This window comes from Antechinus flavipes, chromosome 3 (genome assembly GCF_016432865.1).
Source record: "Antechinus flavipes isolate AdamAnt ecotype Samford, QLD, Australia chromosome 3, AdamAnt_v2, whole genome shotgun sequence".
Lineage (NCBI taxonomy): Eukaryota > Metazoa > Chordata > Mammalia > Dasyuromorphia > Dasyuridae > Antechinus > Antechinus flavipes.
This window is the reverse complement of record NC_067400.1, coordinates 255352766-255369632: the sequence shown is the minus strand read 5'-3', so window position 1 is coordinate 255369632 and position 16867 is coordinate 255352766. Positions and strand designations below refer to the sequence as shown.

Below are 16867 nucleotides of genomic sequence, written 5' to 3'. Positions count from 1 at the left end.
AGGCTCAATGACTAAGAATAGTTTTTTTCTGGGATTCAGCAAAATTTAGCTACAGCTTGGGATCCTGACCTATCATTCTATAAATGAATGCCAGAACCCTGGAAGAAAGTTTTATTATGATTAGCAACACTAGAGAGACCATTATATAGTTCTATTTTCTCTTGGAGCAGAATTTATTAAGTATAAGCTGCACATTTTTGGATCCTTGCTACAAAGTGTTTGATTAATGACAGAAACATAAGTGATGCATTTTTAAATCCCAAACAATGATAATGTTATTACTTTCTAAAAGTGTGAATGTGTGTGTGTGTGCATATGTAAAAAATGATAGCTTTCATTTTTATATTACATTTGTTTTCCAATATATCCTTTCCATCCTCTTACTCTCCCAGTCAGTTGTCAACTGTGAATAATAAAATGCAATGCAATAATAAAGTAATTAAAAAATTCAATCAACTCTGTGGAGTTTATTTATTATCAAATGACACCTGATAATAAATTTACTTCTAAAGAGAGCGATTAGTCTGATTTAAATCTAGGGGACTTAGAGCTCAATTTTTTTTTTCCATTAAGTTAAATTAAAAAATTTTTCCCCATTAAAGCACCCAACCCATACTTAAATGATATCATTAAAAGTATAGGGCAATAAAAATAAGTTTCCATTGTTTGAAGGCCCAAAATAACTTTCAAGTCAGCATATATAAGATACTAAAAATAATAGAATAAAAGGGAAGTTGGGCTATGAGAGGAAAAAGAAGCAATAATGAGCACAACGTGCAAGTCAAGAGTCAATTTTGGACACTATCACTATAACAACAATCCTCTCCTTACATTTCACTTCTTTCCCTCTATCACCTAAGAGAAAACAGAAGGAAAGATAGAAATTTACCTGTGTGATCCTGGGAATTTTTCCCTATAGCATAAGGAGATTTGGCCTAAGATACCTTTAAGAACTCTTCTATAATTACCAATCTCTATTAGTGGAAGAATTTCCTTATGCTAAGGCAAGCATTTGTTTAGAAATTTCTCTGACTCCTTCCTGGTTGCCTATGTTTTATAGTGACAAGCCTTTTTATGTCATCTATACAACTGCATATCACAATCTGGATACTAGGCATTTTTTCTCTCGTTTGAGTTTTTCCTACATAGCTAGTTAGAGCCAAACTCTCTGGGTAAAGAAGAACAAAAACAAAAATTCCTATTTATAGTTTTACCTGTTTTGAATTCCAAATTATTTCACAGCTAAATTGGTTTCATAAATCTGATGTAAATTAACTTCTCTTTGTAGAATTACACATTTTCTCTGTGTTTTACTTTTCTGGCTTACCTGGTACTCACAATGTTTCCAGCACTTAATTCTACCATTTCTTCAAAACCAATTGCAAATATGTCGGTAGGCTTATTTCTTCGATCTACAATTAAATATTTGAAAAGTATTTTGATATACACATATTCACAAGCAAATTTTAAAAAAATAACTAAGATTCCATTAAAACCTAAGTTGATCAAAATCTATCCATTAAAAAGGCATACAACTTCAAATCTGATGATATCACTTTATATCTTTGTTCAAATGCCCTACATTTTAAACTTGATATTCTATTCAAATAGAGATTAAAAACCCTTTTGCAATCAGAACTCCTTTCCGAAAGCAAGTCTTACTTAATAATTGCCAACACATCTGACTACTTTCACATTACTACAAAGTTTTCATGAGAATAACGTACACACTTTTTTGACAAGGTATGAAGAGGATACAGTCAGGCTTTCAAAAATGTTGTCACAGCATACTAAATCTTTACAGTCATACTATTTAATTAAAGGCATAGCTAATATTTTATTGTACTTGTTTGTTGATTATAAAAAAGAATTATTTCAGTAGAGTGAAACAAAGTCTTAAAAACTCTTCTCAAAATGTTTCCTGTAACAAAATCATACAGGATTCTTTTAAAGATGTAATATAACTTTGTTCAACAATTCTCTTGATTATTAATATTATATCAGATATAAAGCAAGGAAATGTATGTTTGCCTCAAGAGTTTTACATCCTCAAAGAGGATTTCCATAGCACAGTTAAAATCAAAGCATTAGAGGCAGCTAAATGGCACAAGTGACTCCAGAGCCATTAGCCCTGGAATCATGAGAACCTGATCAAATTTGGTCTCAGGCACTTCACACTTACAAGCTGTGTGACCTCAGGCAAATCACTTAATCCCAACTGCTACACACACACACACACACACACACACACACACACACACACACACACACAATCAAAGAAGTATTCCTTATAGATGGTGAGGTCCTCTAAGATATTCTTGATTGCAACAAGACCTTAAATACTGTAGAGTCTTTAAATGAGAATTATTATCACTCCAAAAAATTTGACCTAACTAGCCATACATGAAAAACCAGAAAGATGAAAAGTGTCTGCTCCTGGGCAGCTGTATCATTAACACATAGAGCTGTCCCATCAGCACAAAGGGATTAAAGTAAATATAGATGGACAATGCACTGCCTCTAGAACTTTTCAGTTCCTGAAAAGAAGGGCTTTGGCACTTAATAAGTGCCAAATGTTGAAAGGAAAATGAAAGGAAGAGATCTGAGTTTGTTAATTATAAAGCAGGAATTCCAAAAGATATAGTGAAAAGGGTGGGCAGAAATGGAATCTGTAAACTTAAAGTTGTAAAGTATCAATAAATATAGCACAGGATTGTTTTATGACTTTGTATTTATGACTCTGTGTGTGTGTGTGTGTGTGTGTGTGTGTGTGTGTGTGTGTGTGTATGTGTGTGTGTGTGAGAATTACCATGGTTTGGGAGGAAAAATCTCAGAAACCATCAAAACACAAGAAATATAGGTTACATTAGGTTAAAAAAAGAAGTAAAAGCAACTAGCTAGCTTTTTTTTTTTAAACATATGGACAACTTCAAATATTCCTTCTAGCAGTCTATTACACTCATCTCCAGATAGCTACCAAAAGAACATTGATCCTGGAAGTCTCTTAATCTATAATTAATCCCAAAATGGCAATGGAATTTAAAATAAAATTCTCCAAAGCTACTGTTACAATATGTTTTTCAAAGAAGAAAAATAAAGCCTTCAAAAGACACAATTATACATAACACATTTTAATTATAAAATTAAATCATAATTTAATTACAAATTGCTTTGCTGTCATAACACTCAAATTTCTTTTGAAGATAATTACATCCCTTTAATTATAATTTTTGTTTTCTAGATTAGCAAATCAGGATCAGGCTTTTATTTTATTTTTTGCTGAAGCAATTGGGGTTAAGTGTCACACAGCCAGATGACTGAAACCACATTTGAACTCAGGTCCTCTTGACTTCAGGGCTGGTGATCTACCCACTACACCAACTAGCTGCCCCTAGGATCAGGCTTTTATTAAAGCGACATTAAAAGTATCAAACCTTGAAATTCTTGGACACCAGCAAATTTGGGGGCATCTAGTAGCCAATCAGTAAGTGTTTGATTCTTAAATGCAATGCTTCGAAATTGTTTTCCACCATTCACGTTCCATGTTCCAATACATACTCGAATTTTTTTTGGCTTTGAATATTTATAGAAATTCTCACACATACTCTTTAGTACCTTTGAAGAAGCTGTATAAAAACAACAAAAACAAAAATTTCATTTTGTCTACATGAATATATTTATTAAGATCAACCAAAATGACTCGGGAAACATGCCAGGAAGATGAAGTTCTCAACAAAACAAACATGTAAATATAAACTACTTGCAAAGGCATACAAAACTATGAGTTGTAAAAGCAAATTCCAACACAATGCACTTAACCAATAAAATAACAACAACAAAAAGAATACCATAATAAGCAAAAGTAAAAACTATTACATTAAACCTGTGGCAATGTAACATGCCTAATTAATAGTTCTGTTCAAATGAACTGGCACATTATTTTTCTGAAGTGTTTTAGAATTGTACCTAAGTTAATACAAAGTTTGATCTACTTCTTTATAGTTTTTTTTTTTTTTTTTACAATATTATCAGAGAACGGTTAAATTTTCTGTACTGGCAACAGAATTTTCTTCAAGAATTATTTATATTTAATGTTCTCAGTGCTAGTAGTCTTGCAAGTTATTATTCACTGATAAAATATCTGGAGAACTACTATAAAATAAATCGTGATGCCAGAAATTGAAAAGAAAAATAGATATGTAAAATGATAACAATAAGTCTATACATTTTTAAAAACTGAAAATCATTTTTTTTTTATCCTGGGTTATAACAGATCTTTCATTTTTCTTCTGCCTCTATTCTGTGGTATAGTACTCAAAAATCAGACATACTCAAAATCAGAAAAACTAGGGTCAAATTTGAATTCCATTTGACAACAGGCATATCATTTATACCTCTCTAAATCCTTCATGTTTAAAATGAAGATAAAAGTTGCATTAACATAACTCCCAGAACTGTTGTGAGAAAAGCAAGCCGAATATCTATGTCATTTGTATTTCATTTTTGTTACTTTTGAACAATAAAGATAGATGCTTATAATAACTGCCATTTATTTGTAGCTTTAAAGAGCTTTTATAGCTATATTATCTCATTTGATTCATACAATTATCTTGTAAAATAGTAATGCAAGTATTATCCCCGTTTTATAGGAGGAAACAGCTTGAGAGATGAGGTGTCCAGTCTAAAAACACATAGCTATAAGTAGTGAAATAAGTAGTATTAAGAGTTTATTTTTTGACTCAAGGACTCCAACTCTACCTCAGGATTTAAGATAGATACAATTTAAAGACCTTGGTATCCAACGGGGACCATTAATACTTAAGTGACCAGAGAGAAAACAACTCAGAACCATATACATACTTTACTCACGTGCCATTCATTATTCTTCATTTAATCACACATCAAGATGCTAGTTTGTAAATTTTAAAGGGAGAAAGTACAACTGAAATAACAAACTTACTGTTATATTGTTCTCAAAATATGATTGCTGGGCTCAAGTACTATGAGAAAATATCTGTCACCACAGAGGGTATACATTTATATATATATACAGTGTAAATATATACAGTATTTTTTAGACTGACTTTCCACAAACTTAATTAAGCCTTTCTGGCTTATAAATTACCATAAACCACAAGGTACCATATTGCTCCTACATGTACACTTTATGAGTATGACAACCTCACTTCACATGAAAGTTAAGATTTTGAAATCATTGAATAACTATTACTCAGCAAATACATTTATCCAAATGTACTGGAATTAGTGAGACACTTAGAAAAATATGCTGATATCTCTATTAACAAAGATGTATTCAACATGTTTTTAGGAACTTGATTACCAAATCTAGAAATTAACCAGAGGCATAGGAATTTTTTCTAGAATATGGAATTTTCCTTCATTTCCCTCTGATATGCTATTCTTCCTTTGCAGAACACTGCCTTCCTACTCTATTCCACACAGGCTGACCTCTATTCCCTCTAAGTTTTAGAATTATATCAGACTTATTTTTCCCTCATTTCTTGTTCCAGGCTAAGCTTAGCCCAGACCATTTCAATGATTCTACAATTACTAATTAAAATAGAAGCTCTTCCCTTCTATCTCCATGTCTGCCATGTAATAACGCTGGATCAGAAAGTTATTCCACATGATAGTGGATTTTTGTCCAAATCTAAGGAACAGCATCTCCCTAGAGGCTGTGCTTTTTTGCTTCAGAAGAAAAGGAAGCTACACTAGTGGTTTATAAACCAACTGCCCATTCAGTCTATATGTGAAAACATAATATAACTTCTATCATATGGTCTTTATTAAATCAGTTGCCAAGTTCTGCCTATATATCACCTCTTATATTGATTCCCTAGGAATAATTCACACAGCTACCTTCCAATCTAGGTCTCCATTATCTCTTGCTTAGACTATTACAATGTCATCCTCATGGTTTTGGCTTTGCCTGAAGCCCTTCCTTCTCCAGTCCATCTTCTTCCTGACTTAGAAAACCACAAATTAACATTATCTATGTTTTACTGTATTTTTTTGCAAAAAATAATCCTAGAGTTTCCTTCAAAAACCACATGAAACCAACCTTCTGAACAGTGATGGAATGGAATCCCTTTCCAGCTCAAGATAGACTAGAAAAACTTCAAGAAAGGTCAGTCTCATTGGGGTGAAAAGGATATTCAGTCCAGCTTAGATAGACTCTGGGAAAGCATGTGAGAAGGCCTTAAGTATAGTCAATCAGCAACTAAGATCCTCAGTCCTGGCTCAGGAGAGGAGCCCAGCAGGAGACAGTCCCCAGTCTCAGCTCAGAAGGCAAACTGGGAAACTAGGCTGTTTCTTGAACAGAGCAGGCAAAGCTATTCCCTGCAAACACAAGGGACCCCTGTGCTCAGAGGCAAGGCTCAAAGCTGCACAGGAAGCTTGGGACAGAGCTCCTTATACCCCAGGAGCAGAGCTGTACTTTAAAGGTAAAAAAGAGGAATACCAAAAGAAAAGAAAAGAAAATGAGCAAGAAACAGAAAAGAACCTTGACCCTAGAAAGCTACTATGGGGACAGGGCAGATCAAAACACAAACTCAGATGAGGACAGAATGTCCACAGAAAAAATCTCAAAGAGTGATATAAATTGGTCTCAAGCCCAAAGAGGCTTCCTGGAAATGTTCATAAGAGACTTCAAAAGGCAAATAAGAGGTTGAAGAAAAAAATGAGAGTTATGAATGAGAGTTAACAGCTTGGAAAAGAAAGGAAAAAAATTGTCTGAAGAAAATAACACTTTCAAAAGTAGAATTTATCAAATGGAAAAAGAGATATAAAAGCTAATTGAAGAAAACTACACATTAAAAACTAGAACAGGGCAAATAGAAATTAATGACTGTGAGAAAACAAAAATCAGTCAAACAATCAAAAAAAAAAGTGAAAAAATGGAAGAAAATGTGAAATACCTTATTGGAAAAACAGATCCAGAAGAGATCATTTAAAAATTACTGGCTACCTGAAGACCATGACCTAAAAAAGGAGCCTGGATAACATTCTTTAAGAGATCATTAAGGAAAACTGCCTGATATTCTAGAAAAAGAGGGGAAAATACCTACTGAAAGAATCCATTGATCACCTTCAGAAAAAGATCCCACAAGGAAAACCTCTAAAACTACAATCTCAAAAAAAAATACTGCAAACTGCCACACAAAAAACCAATTCAAATATCAGGAACATCAGTCAGGATTACCTAGGACCTGGCACCTTCTATAATAAAGGATCAGAGGGCTTGGAATACCATATTCCAGAAGGCAAAGGACCGGAGGTTACAAAAAAGAATTAACTCTCCCGGGAGACTCAGCATCCCGTCAGGGAAGGTGATGGAGTTTCAATGAAGTAAGAGATTTTCAATCATTTCTATTGATATAACCAGAACTACACAGAAAATTTAGTCTACAAACCCAGGACTCAAAAGAAGCATAGAAAGGTAAATAGGGAGAAAATATATATTATTTAAAGCTTAAATTGTTTACATCCCTTGACAGGAAAACAATATCTGTAACTCTTGAGAACTATATCTGTCACTCGGGCAGAAAAAGGGGAGCATCATATGGATGTTATGACATTAAAGAAAAAGATGTTAAGAGGTAGGAAAAGGTCTGTATTGGAAAAAGAGGAAAGGGGAGATATAATGAGACAATTAGTTCACATGAAGAGGTGCAAAAGACCTATTATTATTGAGTGAAAAAAGGGGGGGGGTGAGCATTGTCAGAAGCTTGATCTCATCAGTTTGGTTCGAAGAAGGAATACTTAAAAAAAGAAAAGAAAAAGAAAACAAATCTATTTCATTGGGTTCAGACTGGGAGTTTGACACCTTTGCTCTACATAGTGACAAAACTACATTCTTGAATGGCACATCTTCCCTTCTTTCAGTGGTTCCTTATTGCCATTAGAATAAAATTCCTGTTTAGCATTTAAAGCCCTTTACAAGTTATCTTTAACGTTTCTTGACTGTTTGATCCCATATTCCCCACTATGAACACCTTGTTACAGCCAAACTGTTCTATGTGCTGTCTTCCATACATTTCACTCTGTATTTTTGCAAAGGCTGTCTCCTCTTCCCCCAGCTCAGGAATATTCTACTTTCTCAACTCTGCCTCATACAATCCTTCACTTCCTTTAAAGAACAGTGCTACAGTTTTCAGTTTTCTCCCAATAATATGCAAATATGATTTTATTAATGGAGATGACACTAAGGAAGATTCATTAGTATTTGCTTCAGTACTATACCCTAAGAACCATTGGGCCTTTCAATTTTATTTGTAGATTTAAAACTCTACATTTGTGACCTCTATTACAATGAGTTTTTTGAGAGAAGGGACTGTCTTACTTTTCTACTTGTATTTGAAATTTTTGCAAATATGAAGTGATTAACAAAGGTTTTTTATTATTCATTCATTCATGTAGAAGAGTTAATCTTGGTGAGATATCTCTTCATCAGAGATCGGAATGAAAGATAAGATAATGGGAGGTGATATAGTTGAGGAAGAGAAGATGGAGGAGGAGATGTGAAGAAACAGTTCTGAGCTAATGAATCCAATTTTTTCAATGGATTAGGAAGCAGGGTCTTCAGCGCTAAAGAAATTTTTAAGAAGAAAAGAGAAGAGAGGGGATAGGAAGTAAAGAAAAGCAGTCTTGGAGAGGAAAATCTTAAAATATATATCCACAACACTTTAAAGGAGAGAAAAGTATGATTAATGTTTTATTTAAATTTATATCTTAAAAGTTCTGGCCATTGTCACAACTTATATGTTTAGATGAAAAGAATAGGTTTATTAAACCACTCAGATAATTCATGTGACCATTCACCAGAACAATAATCAGGCCCTTTAATTGAATTAACAATCCCAATCCTTTTTTATGTCAAAAAATTCCAAATCTTACAACTGGCTAACATAGATCCTCACAGAAAAAAAAAAAAAAAAAAAAAACATCACAAACTTTTTTATTCTTTAGTAAAAGCAAGATCTTAGATAAATTATTTTGCTTCTACAACTACCTTCATAAATCCATTCTCTATTGTGACTAATACTATAGCAATTGGATTTCCTGAATTTTTCTATTAAGAGTAAAAAATAATATCAAAAACACTGATTTTGTTTGATTCAAAGAAAAAAAACTAAATATAAAAGCTGATTTTCTCAACTACAACATTTATTAGGGCAAGGACTTGGAAAGCTTCACATTTGATTGTAGAAAAGCATATTTATTTATTTCATCTTCCCAAACACATAAACTTTCCCTTCATGAAAACCAATATTTATACTATAGAAGTATACTTTTTACTTGTTATTCAAAGGACCTATTTTAGATAACATTAAAAAGAAAAATATTATTTTGTATATTGTTTATTTGCCATACTATACCTGACTGCAATGTCTGCTCAGAAACTTTGGATGCATCAAGAAAAAAAACAAGAAGACATTAGTAAAATAATTATCGTCATAAAATCCATAATGACACGAGAAAACATGCTCTAAAATATTTTTGAGATGGTTTCACTTTTAAAAAAAATTACTTTGAAAAATTTATTTTTTACTAGCAAGAAGTTAAAAATAATTGACAGCAAGCAGTTTTTTCTTATCAAAAAAAAATAACCTACAATGTGATAACTTTCAGTCCTCATTGACTAAATAGGGCTATTTCAGAGTTTCACAACTCTAGCAGGCTGTATTACTCCTTAGCTTGCCCCAAAGGCTGCAAACATTTATGCGCATATGAACTCTGGTAGATAAAGCAGAAAATGAGAAAGCAGTGTTACTTTGAAATGACTTACTTTGTCTTTTTAAGAGTAATTTAGCAACGCTGAAAGATTCTGCCATGTAAAATTTTAACCTTTTAACATGGGAATCCTGGCTGAATCATTTTTTTCATGGAATCAACCTAAGTCGCCTAAATGAAGTGACTTAATTCTTTCCAAGATTTCAGGATACTACCTGCAGCCAATTCTTGAATATCCAGGGGTTAATGAGTTAGCCTGTAGATTTGGATCTGTTTGTTTTTCCCTTTTCTTCCTTTCACTTGTCTGATTTTTCATGTATTTAACACCACCAGAATACTGGTCAAGGGCAGAAAAAAAGTGATGAAAATAACTTTTCTACTTGTTAGAGAAACAGTTCTCTAAGTACGGTAGAGGAAGAAGATAGCATAAATTGGTAAATTAAGATTTCTAGATGACTAATCAGTTTAAACTATCCAAACTGCAAGGGATTTCACAACAAAAGGATTGGATAGAAATTACTTCTGGATCATTTTATGGATTAAAACAAAAAAAATCTTTCTTATTATGAAAGTTATTTACTTGCAGTCAATACAGTTTCTGAATCAAGGAAAAAATGGGTTCAAATCCCATCTCTCATCTCTGTGTGACTCTGGGAAAGTCACTTACCTTCTTACTGTTCCTGGTAGTCTATGTTAAATTCAAATAGAAATGGATCCTTATGGCTGCATATTGACTTAGAAAACCTCAAATTAACATTATCTATGTTGTACTTTATTTTTATTTATTTTGTTAAACACTGTTATAAAAAAATCTAGTTCAGATTTATTCCACTAAAGTTTTGCTAGTGAGTTTGACATTTCTCTAGGGCAGGTAGGGTGACACATCAAGCCTGGAGTCAGGAAGACTCATCTTTCTCAGTTCAAATCCAGACTCGCTTTGCTAGCCATGTGACTCTGGGCAAGTTAATTAATCTGTTTGCCTCAGTTTCCTCATCTGTAAAATGAGCTGGAGAAGGAAATGGCCAATCACTCCAGTATCTTTACCAAGAAAACCCCAAATGAGGTCAAGAAGAATTGGATGCAATTGACATCTCTGTTCCCGGCAATTATTTAAGATTATAAATTGTTGTGCAGTTAATAATTTGTATTGGTGGAGAAGGTTTTCTCATTAGAAGTTTCCTATACCAATCAAATCACAGGTCCAGACTTCCCTACTCTCCCTCTGTCACCCCAAGTTAAAATAGAAAGTGGCCTTGAAGAGATTCCTTTTTAAATCAATTTCTAGAGTCACATTTTAAGCTTTTGGCATTATTAATATAATCAGTGACATGAGAGTTCATTCATTCTGACACATGAAATGATAATAGACAAATTTGGGACAGTTTTGTATTAAAGCCTGATGTCATGATTTTTCCATTGCTAATAATTAATGCAAATTATTGGAACATTATCAATTTAAAAGATGAAACCAATTCATAAGATAGGGTTATATAGTTTCTGGAAAGAATTAATTGAATATTTTATGAAGCATATAATTTATGTTCATCTCAAATAAACACAGTTATACCTTAAAACTAGTTGATTTAACTAAAGGAAACAAAAATATCTATAGTTCAACATGAGTTTTAACAATAATAACACAATATTACATTTTTATTGCAAACCTTTAAAGAAATGATAAATTTATTTTGTTAGTACTTGAAACAAGTTAACAATATTTTAGTCAACTACACTATAATTATTAGAAATACTCATGCAAAAGATAAACTGTACAAGTTTATTTATTTATTTATTTATTTATTTTGCTATTTGAGTTTTCAGGACAGAAAATATAATTCCATCAGTAAATAAAACAATAGTTTAAATGTAAGATGACAAATGCACATACCTCGTAAACCTCCAGTAGTTAGTAGTGCTCGGGCTTTATCTGCCAAATCACTATTTAAAGTACTCCCCAACAGCAAAATGTCAATGGCTTCTTGCTTGGAGCTATCAAAGAAGTTGTTCTGAATTGTTCTGGTTACAGAACGAGCACCATCTTTTAACTTTCCAGACTGTGGAGAAAAGAATATGCATGAATCCTAAGTAAAAAAAAAATCATCAATGTAATTCAAAAGGACATTTTGAAACAATTTATTTACATGAGTATACTAATTAAACTTTTTGTTTTGAAAATAAATCTACCACTTATTAACCACAACATTTCAACCTGTCATCTTTTTATTAAGATGACTGTGAAAGTGAGAAAAATTCAGTACAATGAGTTAAACAGAACAATGCAAAAACTGCACATAATTATGGATTTTGTGTGATATAAAATTTCTACATTATAATGCAGCTAAAAAGTGTAGATGCTTAAAAAGAAAGAAGCTTAAAGGAAAAATTCTCCTCATATGAAATTCAAGGACATAAAGTATCTACAAACTGTTCCAAAAACATCATTTGTGAGCTAAAAAATGAAGAAATTAAAAAGATGTTCTAGAATAAGAATTCTTAATGAAAATAAACATTATATACTGCTTAATTTAAAAGAAATTTAAGCTGCTTACAGAAGTATCTTTTGTAATCTTTACTTTAAATATTGCTATTCTGTTCCTTAGGCAAACAGTAAAAGAAAAGTAACATCAAATCCTTGGAATCAGACAACTTGGGTTCAAGTCCTAGCTCTGACACACCCTACCTGTGTGGCCATGATCAAATCACTTTACTTCTCCGTTAAGTGTCTCTCTCCAAGGGACAATAACTTGCACATGACTTGCTAAGTTCCCCAAATTAAAACAATTCATCACTGGAGATTGAGGTGGGAAGGGGGAGGGAGAAAGGGAACATACATATTACTAGCCATCAAAGAATGTCTGAGCTAGAAGAGACTTTAAAAATGACAGTCTCATTATTTGAAAACGTGCAATATTCAGTTACTTGCACAAAACCATACAGCTAATTGGTTCAGTGGTTTAACCAGGAATAAAACTCAACAATTAGAGCATTCCAATCCACTGCAGCATTCTTATTACATCACTTTGTTATTTAAAAACATATATTAAACTACACACTGAAAAAGATGACTTTAATATAATCTTTAATGAACAGTCATCAGTCATATAAAAGAATGTGTGTGTGTGTGTGTGTGTGTGTGTGTGTGAGAGAGAGAGAGAGAGAGAGAGAGAGTGAGAGAGAGAGAAAAAGAAGGAAAGGGAGGGATAGCGCAAAATCTTCAGAAAATTTCAATGTTGAATTTTAGCCTTTTTAAAGGGATCATTTCTAAAATATCAAGACACTTGTTTTTCAGGTAAAGAGTCAAAAGTGTTTTTAAAAATCACATCACTGGATAGAGAATGAGTAACAGAATGCTTAATTTGATTTTTAAAAATAGAATTAGTATAGGATATTCAACATATTACAAAAAGACACTCACCATTGTCAGGAAGTTAATCAAAAGGAATCCAGAAAAAGCAAAAGAAAGAGCAGTTGAGATTAGATTAGATGAAAATTAAGATGTATAAATCATACATAAATAATACCATGTTTATTTATTATGTTAGAGAGAAAATATATGCACCTTTTGGAAGATACACATTTATATTAGACTGCTGAGGAATAAAGGTGCATAAAATGGCTGGGGAACTCTGAATTATTATTCAAGAAATAATAAACTAAACCTTCAAGAAGAAAACATACTTTTGTACAGCAGCAAAGTTCAAATCTGAAAAGTCTATCATCATTAAAAAAGCAATGGAAACCACAAATTTTCCATTTTTCAAAAGTCAGGCTATCTGTATCATGCACACATACATGCATACATGATGCATACATTTCTAGGGCTATCATGCTGTTGTTCAAAAGCAAATATGAGAAAGATAAATACTTGTGAATGATGGCATAGTATTTCAGGCCATTTATTAAATTTCAGTTATTTAAAACAAGGAGAAATGATTAGAAAATAAGTAGTAGCTAAACTATTTTAAAGCCTAAATTGAAAGGCAGATTTTGGAACAATTCAACTCAACTAACATTTATCAATTACCAACTATATGCAAAGCTCTAGGAAAACAAAACCAAAGAAAAAAAATAGGCCCTATCTTAAAGGAATTCATATTCTATCTAATAGAAATGATATTTTATGCAACATCAAACCCAAATGTATAGTACAAAATGTAATAAAAATATCACTAAAAACTAGACAAAACAGGAAAGGCTTTGTGGAGATCACAAATGAAGGAAAATAAAGATTCAGAAATACCATTGTATTGGTATTTAGAAGCATAAAGAATGCTTCTAGTCATGGCTAGTACAAACATAGAGACAAGATTGGTTACAGGTTGAAATCAACAGGTTTGTATATATATCATATAAGTTGAGGCCAGGAAGAATGTGGATGCCAGACTATGGAAGTCTTAACTACCACATCAAGAAATCTGAAGATTTCTGAGAAGAGTGATAGTCAAACCTATGTCTTTATGAAGACCATTTGTTCTTTCTTTCTTTCTTTCTTTCTTTCTTTCTTTCTTTCTTTCTTTCTTTCTTTCTTTCTTTCTTTCTTTCTTTCTTTCTTTCTTTCTTTCTTTCTTTCTTTCTTTCTTTCTTTCTTTCTTTCTTTCTTTCTTTCTTTCTTTCTTTCTTTCTTTCTTTCTTTCTTTCTTTCTTTCTTTCTTTCTTTCTTTCTTTCTTTCTTTCTTTCTTTCTTTCTTTCTTTCTTTCTTTCTTTCTTTCTGACAAAGATTTCAGTTACTTGCTGTGGCTTCCCCTGGCAACTGAAGAATAAAAAACTAGCCTATGGGGATGGGGGGTGGTGGTGGTCTGTGCTCTTGAGGATTGCTAGAATTCCAATCTCCTTGTCTTTCTGATCCAACATTGCCACTGTGCTGAAGTAGAGCCTCATGAATCAGTAAGTGTATCCTGTTTAATTTTCAAGTGGAATTCCTCTATTATTTGTTCTCCAATGGGGCTCAGCAAAAAAGAAGGTATAAGTCCTAAAATAAAAGGGTTTGGTGGCCTGGATCTATGTCCTTCCACCATAATCTCTCCATTCCATATGACCAATGTGTGTGTCAGAGGCACAGATCTGACTTTTTAATGTCAGTCTTTAGCTACAGACCTTCCCTACCAGTCTCCCTACAAAGGTCTCAGCAAACCCACTTGGGACACCTGAAAAAGAGAATGGGACAGTTACTGTGACACCAGAAAAAGTGGTACTTTAGAGATTCCTGTCTCCTGTACCTTGTGCCACAATGGGCAGAAGGTAAGGAAGAACTGTTAGCTAGGAAACATGCCAGATCACTTTCACTATCCTTTCTCAGAAATGACTGCATTTTCCTTTGTATTGCTAGTTTAATGAGCAAAAGTCTAAAGGAGCTCCCATTCTCTTAGGGATAGTTTTGGGGCAAATGAGGAATTCAATATGCTCAAAGCTCAGTATGAGGCAGCTCTATAACACAGTAGCTAGAATTCTGGGCCTGGAGTCAGGAAGATCTGAGTTCAAATTCAGCCTCAGACACTTACCAGATTTGTGACCCTGGGCAAGTCACTTAACTTTTCTTGATCTCAGTTTTCTCATCTGGAAAATGGGGACAAAAATAATAGTGCCTATTTCCCAGGTTTGTAAATAATAATCAAATGAGACAATAATTTGTAAAGTTTTTGGCATAGTGCCTGGCATACAGAAGGCACTTAATGAATGCTTATTCTGTTCATCTTTTTTTTTTTTTTAATATCCATTATAATACTAGTGATATAATGCTGACTGGGTTGAATAAAGACATGGTGTTAAAGTAATTAGATTAGATGGTGATCTCTATTTCTGTAAAAGAATTAGTCAGATTCTCCTCAGAATCATGTGTAACTCTTTCTATTCCCTAACCTCTCCATAGCCAACTGGGAAGTTTTGTGATTCTTGCCCTCATCCAATTTCTTCTGCCTACCCAGACATCTGCCATTTTCTTTTAGTACTTTATCCTTTCTTGCCTAGACTATTATAAGACTCGTAAATGATCTTCCTGATCTCAGTCACCCACTTACATGAGAAATCATCCTTAGGAATGATATTCCTAACATACATATCATACTGTGAGTCATTGCCCTGATGGAAAAATGGCTCCTTGTGGCCTCAGAGAGAAAATGCACTTAAAAGACCTGGCTAGCCCATCTCCACAAACTGATGACTCTTCATTTCCACGCATGACTCCCCTCATGCTATTTCTTATCTACATGGCTTACTACAAGGTTACCTCAATACCTGGAAAATATATATATGTAATATATCATATTTTGTTTCTGATGCTGTTCCTATCTGTATAAAAAAGATATATGAATGTAAATACTGTTTCATTTTTGTTCTCAGTGCTTAGCACATAATTGGAAATAAAAAGTTACTGCATATAATATACTTAAAATATTTCTTTTTCTTTTTTTTTTACCTTAGCCTTGCCTTCCAAAGCTCCAGTGCCTGCATAAATTTTGCTAATTGAATCTCCATTCACAGACCACATTGATCGAAAAACTTCCTGAAAACGAGTCACCAGCTGAGGCTTTTCAGCTAAGCCCAAAGCTTCCAGTTGTTTAGCTAGCATCTGAAAGAGAAAGGTAGAAATTTTATAGAAAAAAAGATTTCATAAAATAATTTGATAGTTTTAAATACTACCTCCAAAGTGAAAAAAAAAGCAGCCTCCTTGACTTGTTTATAGGAAAAACATTTATGCTAATGATGTTTAGATCTATTTCTCCAGCCCTCTCCTAATCTTCAGTCTTACAACTCCAACAAGCTATTGCACATCTTACATTAGGGGTTCCATAGACATTTTAAACTCAACATGCCCCAAATGGAGCTTTCCCTTTCCCCAGAAACCATCTTATCTTCCTAATTTTCCTATAATTATCCAAGAATGCCAGTATCTCCCCAGGTACCCAAGAGCATCATTCTCAACTCTTCACTCCCTTTCAGTCCTTCTCTCCCATCCAATCTGTGGCTACCTCCCATTGATTCATAAGATCATTTATATATGCTCCCTTTTCTCTTCTGACACTGCCACTACCCTGGTAAAGAATCTCATCACCTCTCATATCAACTATTTCAAGAATCTGTAGGTTGGCCTCCCTTCATTAAGTCTCTTTCCATTCC

General features: G+C 33.2%; 1 protein-coding gene across 7 annotated transcripts in view; it reads right to left on the bottom strand.

Moving 5' to 3' along the window:
* Positions 1-16867, bottom strand: part of SYNJ1 (synaptojanin 1) — a 119655-nt gene that overhangs the window by 43015 nt on the left and 59773 nt on the right. For 5 of the 7 annotated variants that reach the window (XM_051984963.1, XM_051984964.1, XM_051984965.1 and 2 more), the window contains exons 11-15: positions 16167-16319; positions 11642-11807; positions 9399-9422; positions 3435-3626; positions 1328-1412 (exon numbers count right to left, since the gene is read on the bottom strand). In XM_051984963.1, coding sequence (XP_051840923.1) covers positions 1328-1412; positions 3435-3626; positions 9399-9422; positions 11642-11807; positions 16167-16319 — 620 coding nt within the window. The remainder of the gene's footprint in view (positions 1-1327; positions 1413-3434; positions 3627-9398; positions 9423-11641; positions 11808-16166; positions 16320-16867) is intronic. The other 2 variants (XM_051984960.1, XM_051984962.1) reach the window with 2 other exon arrangements.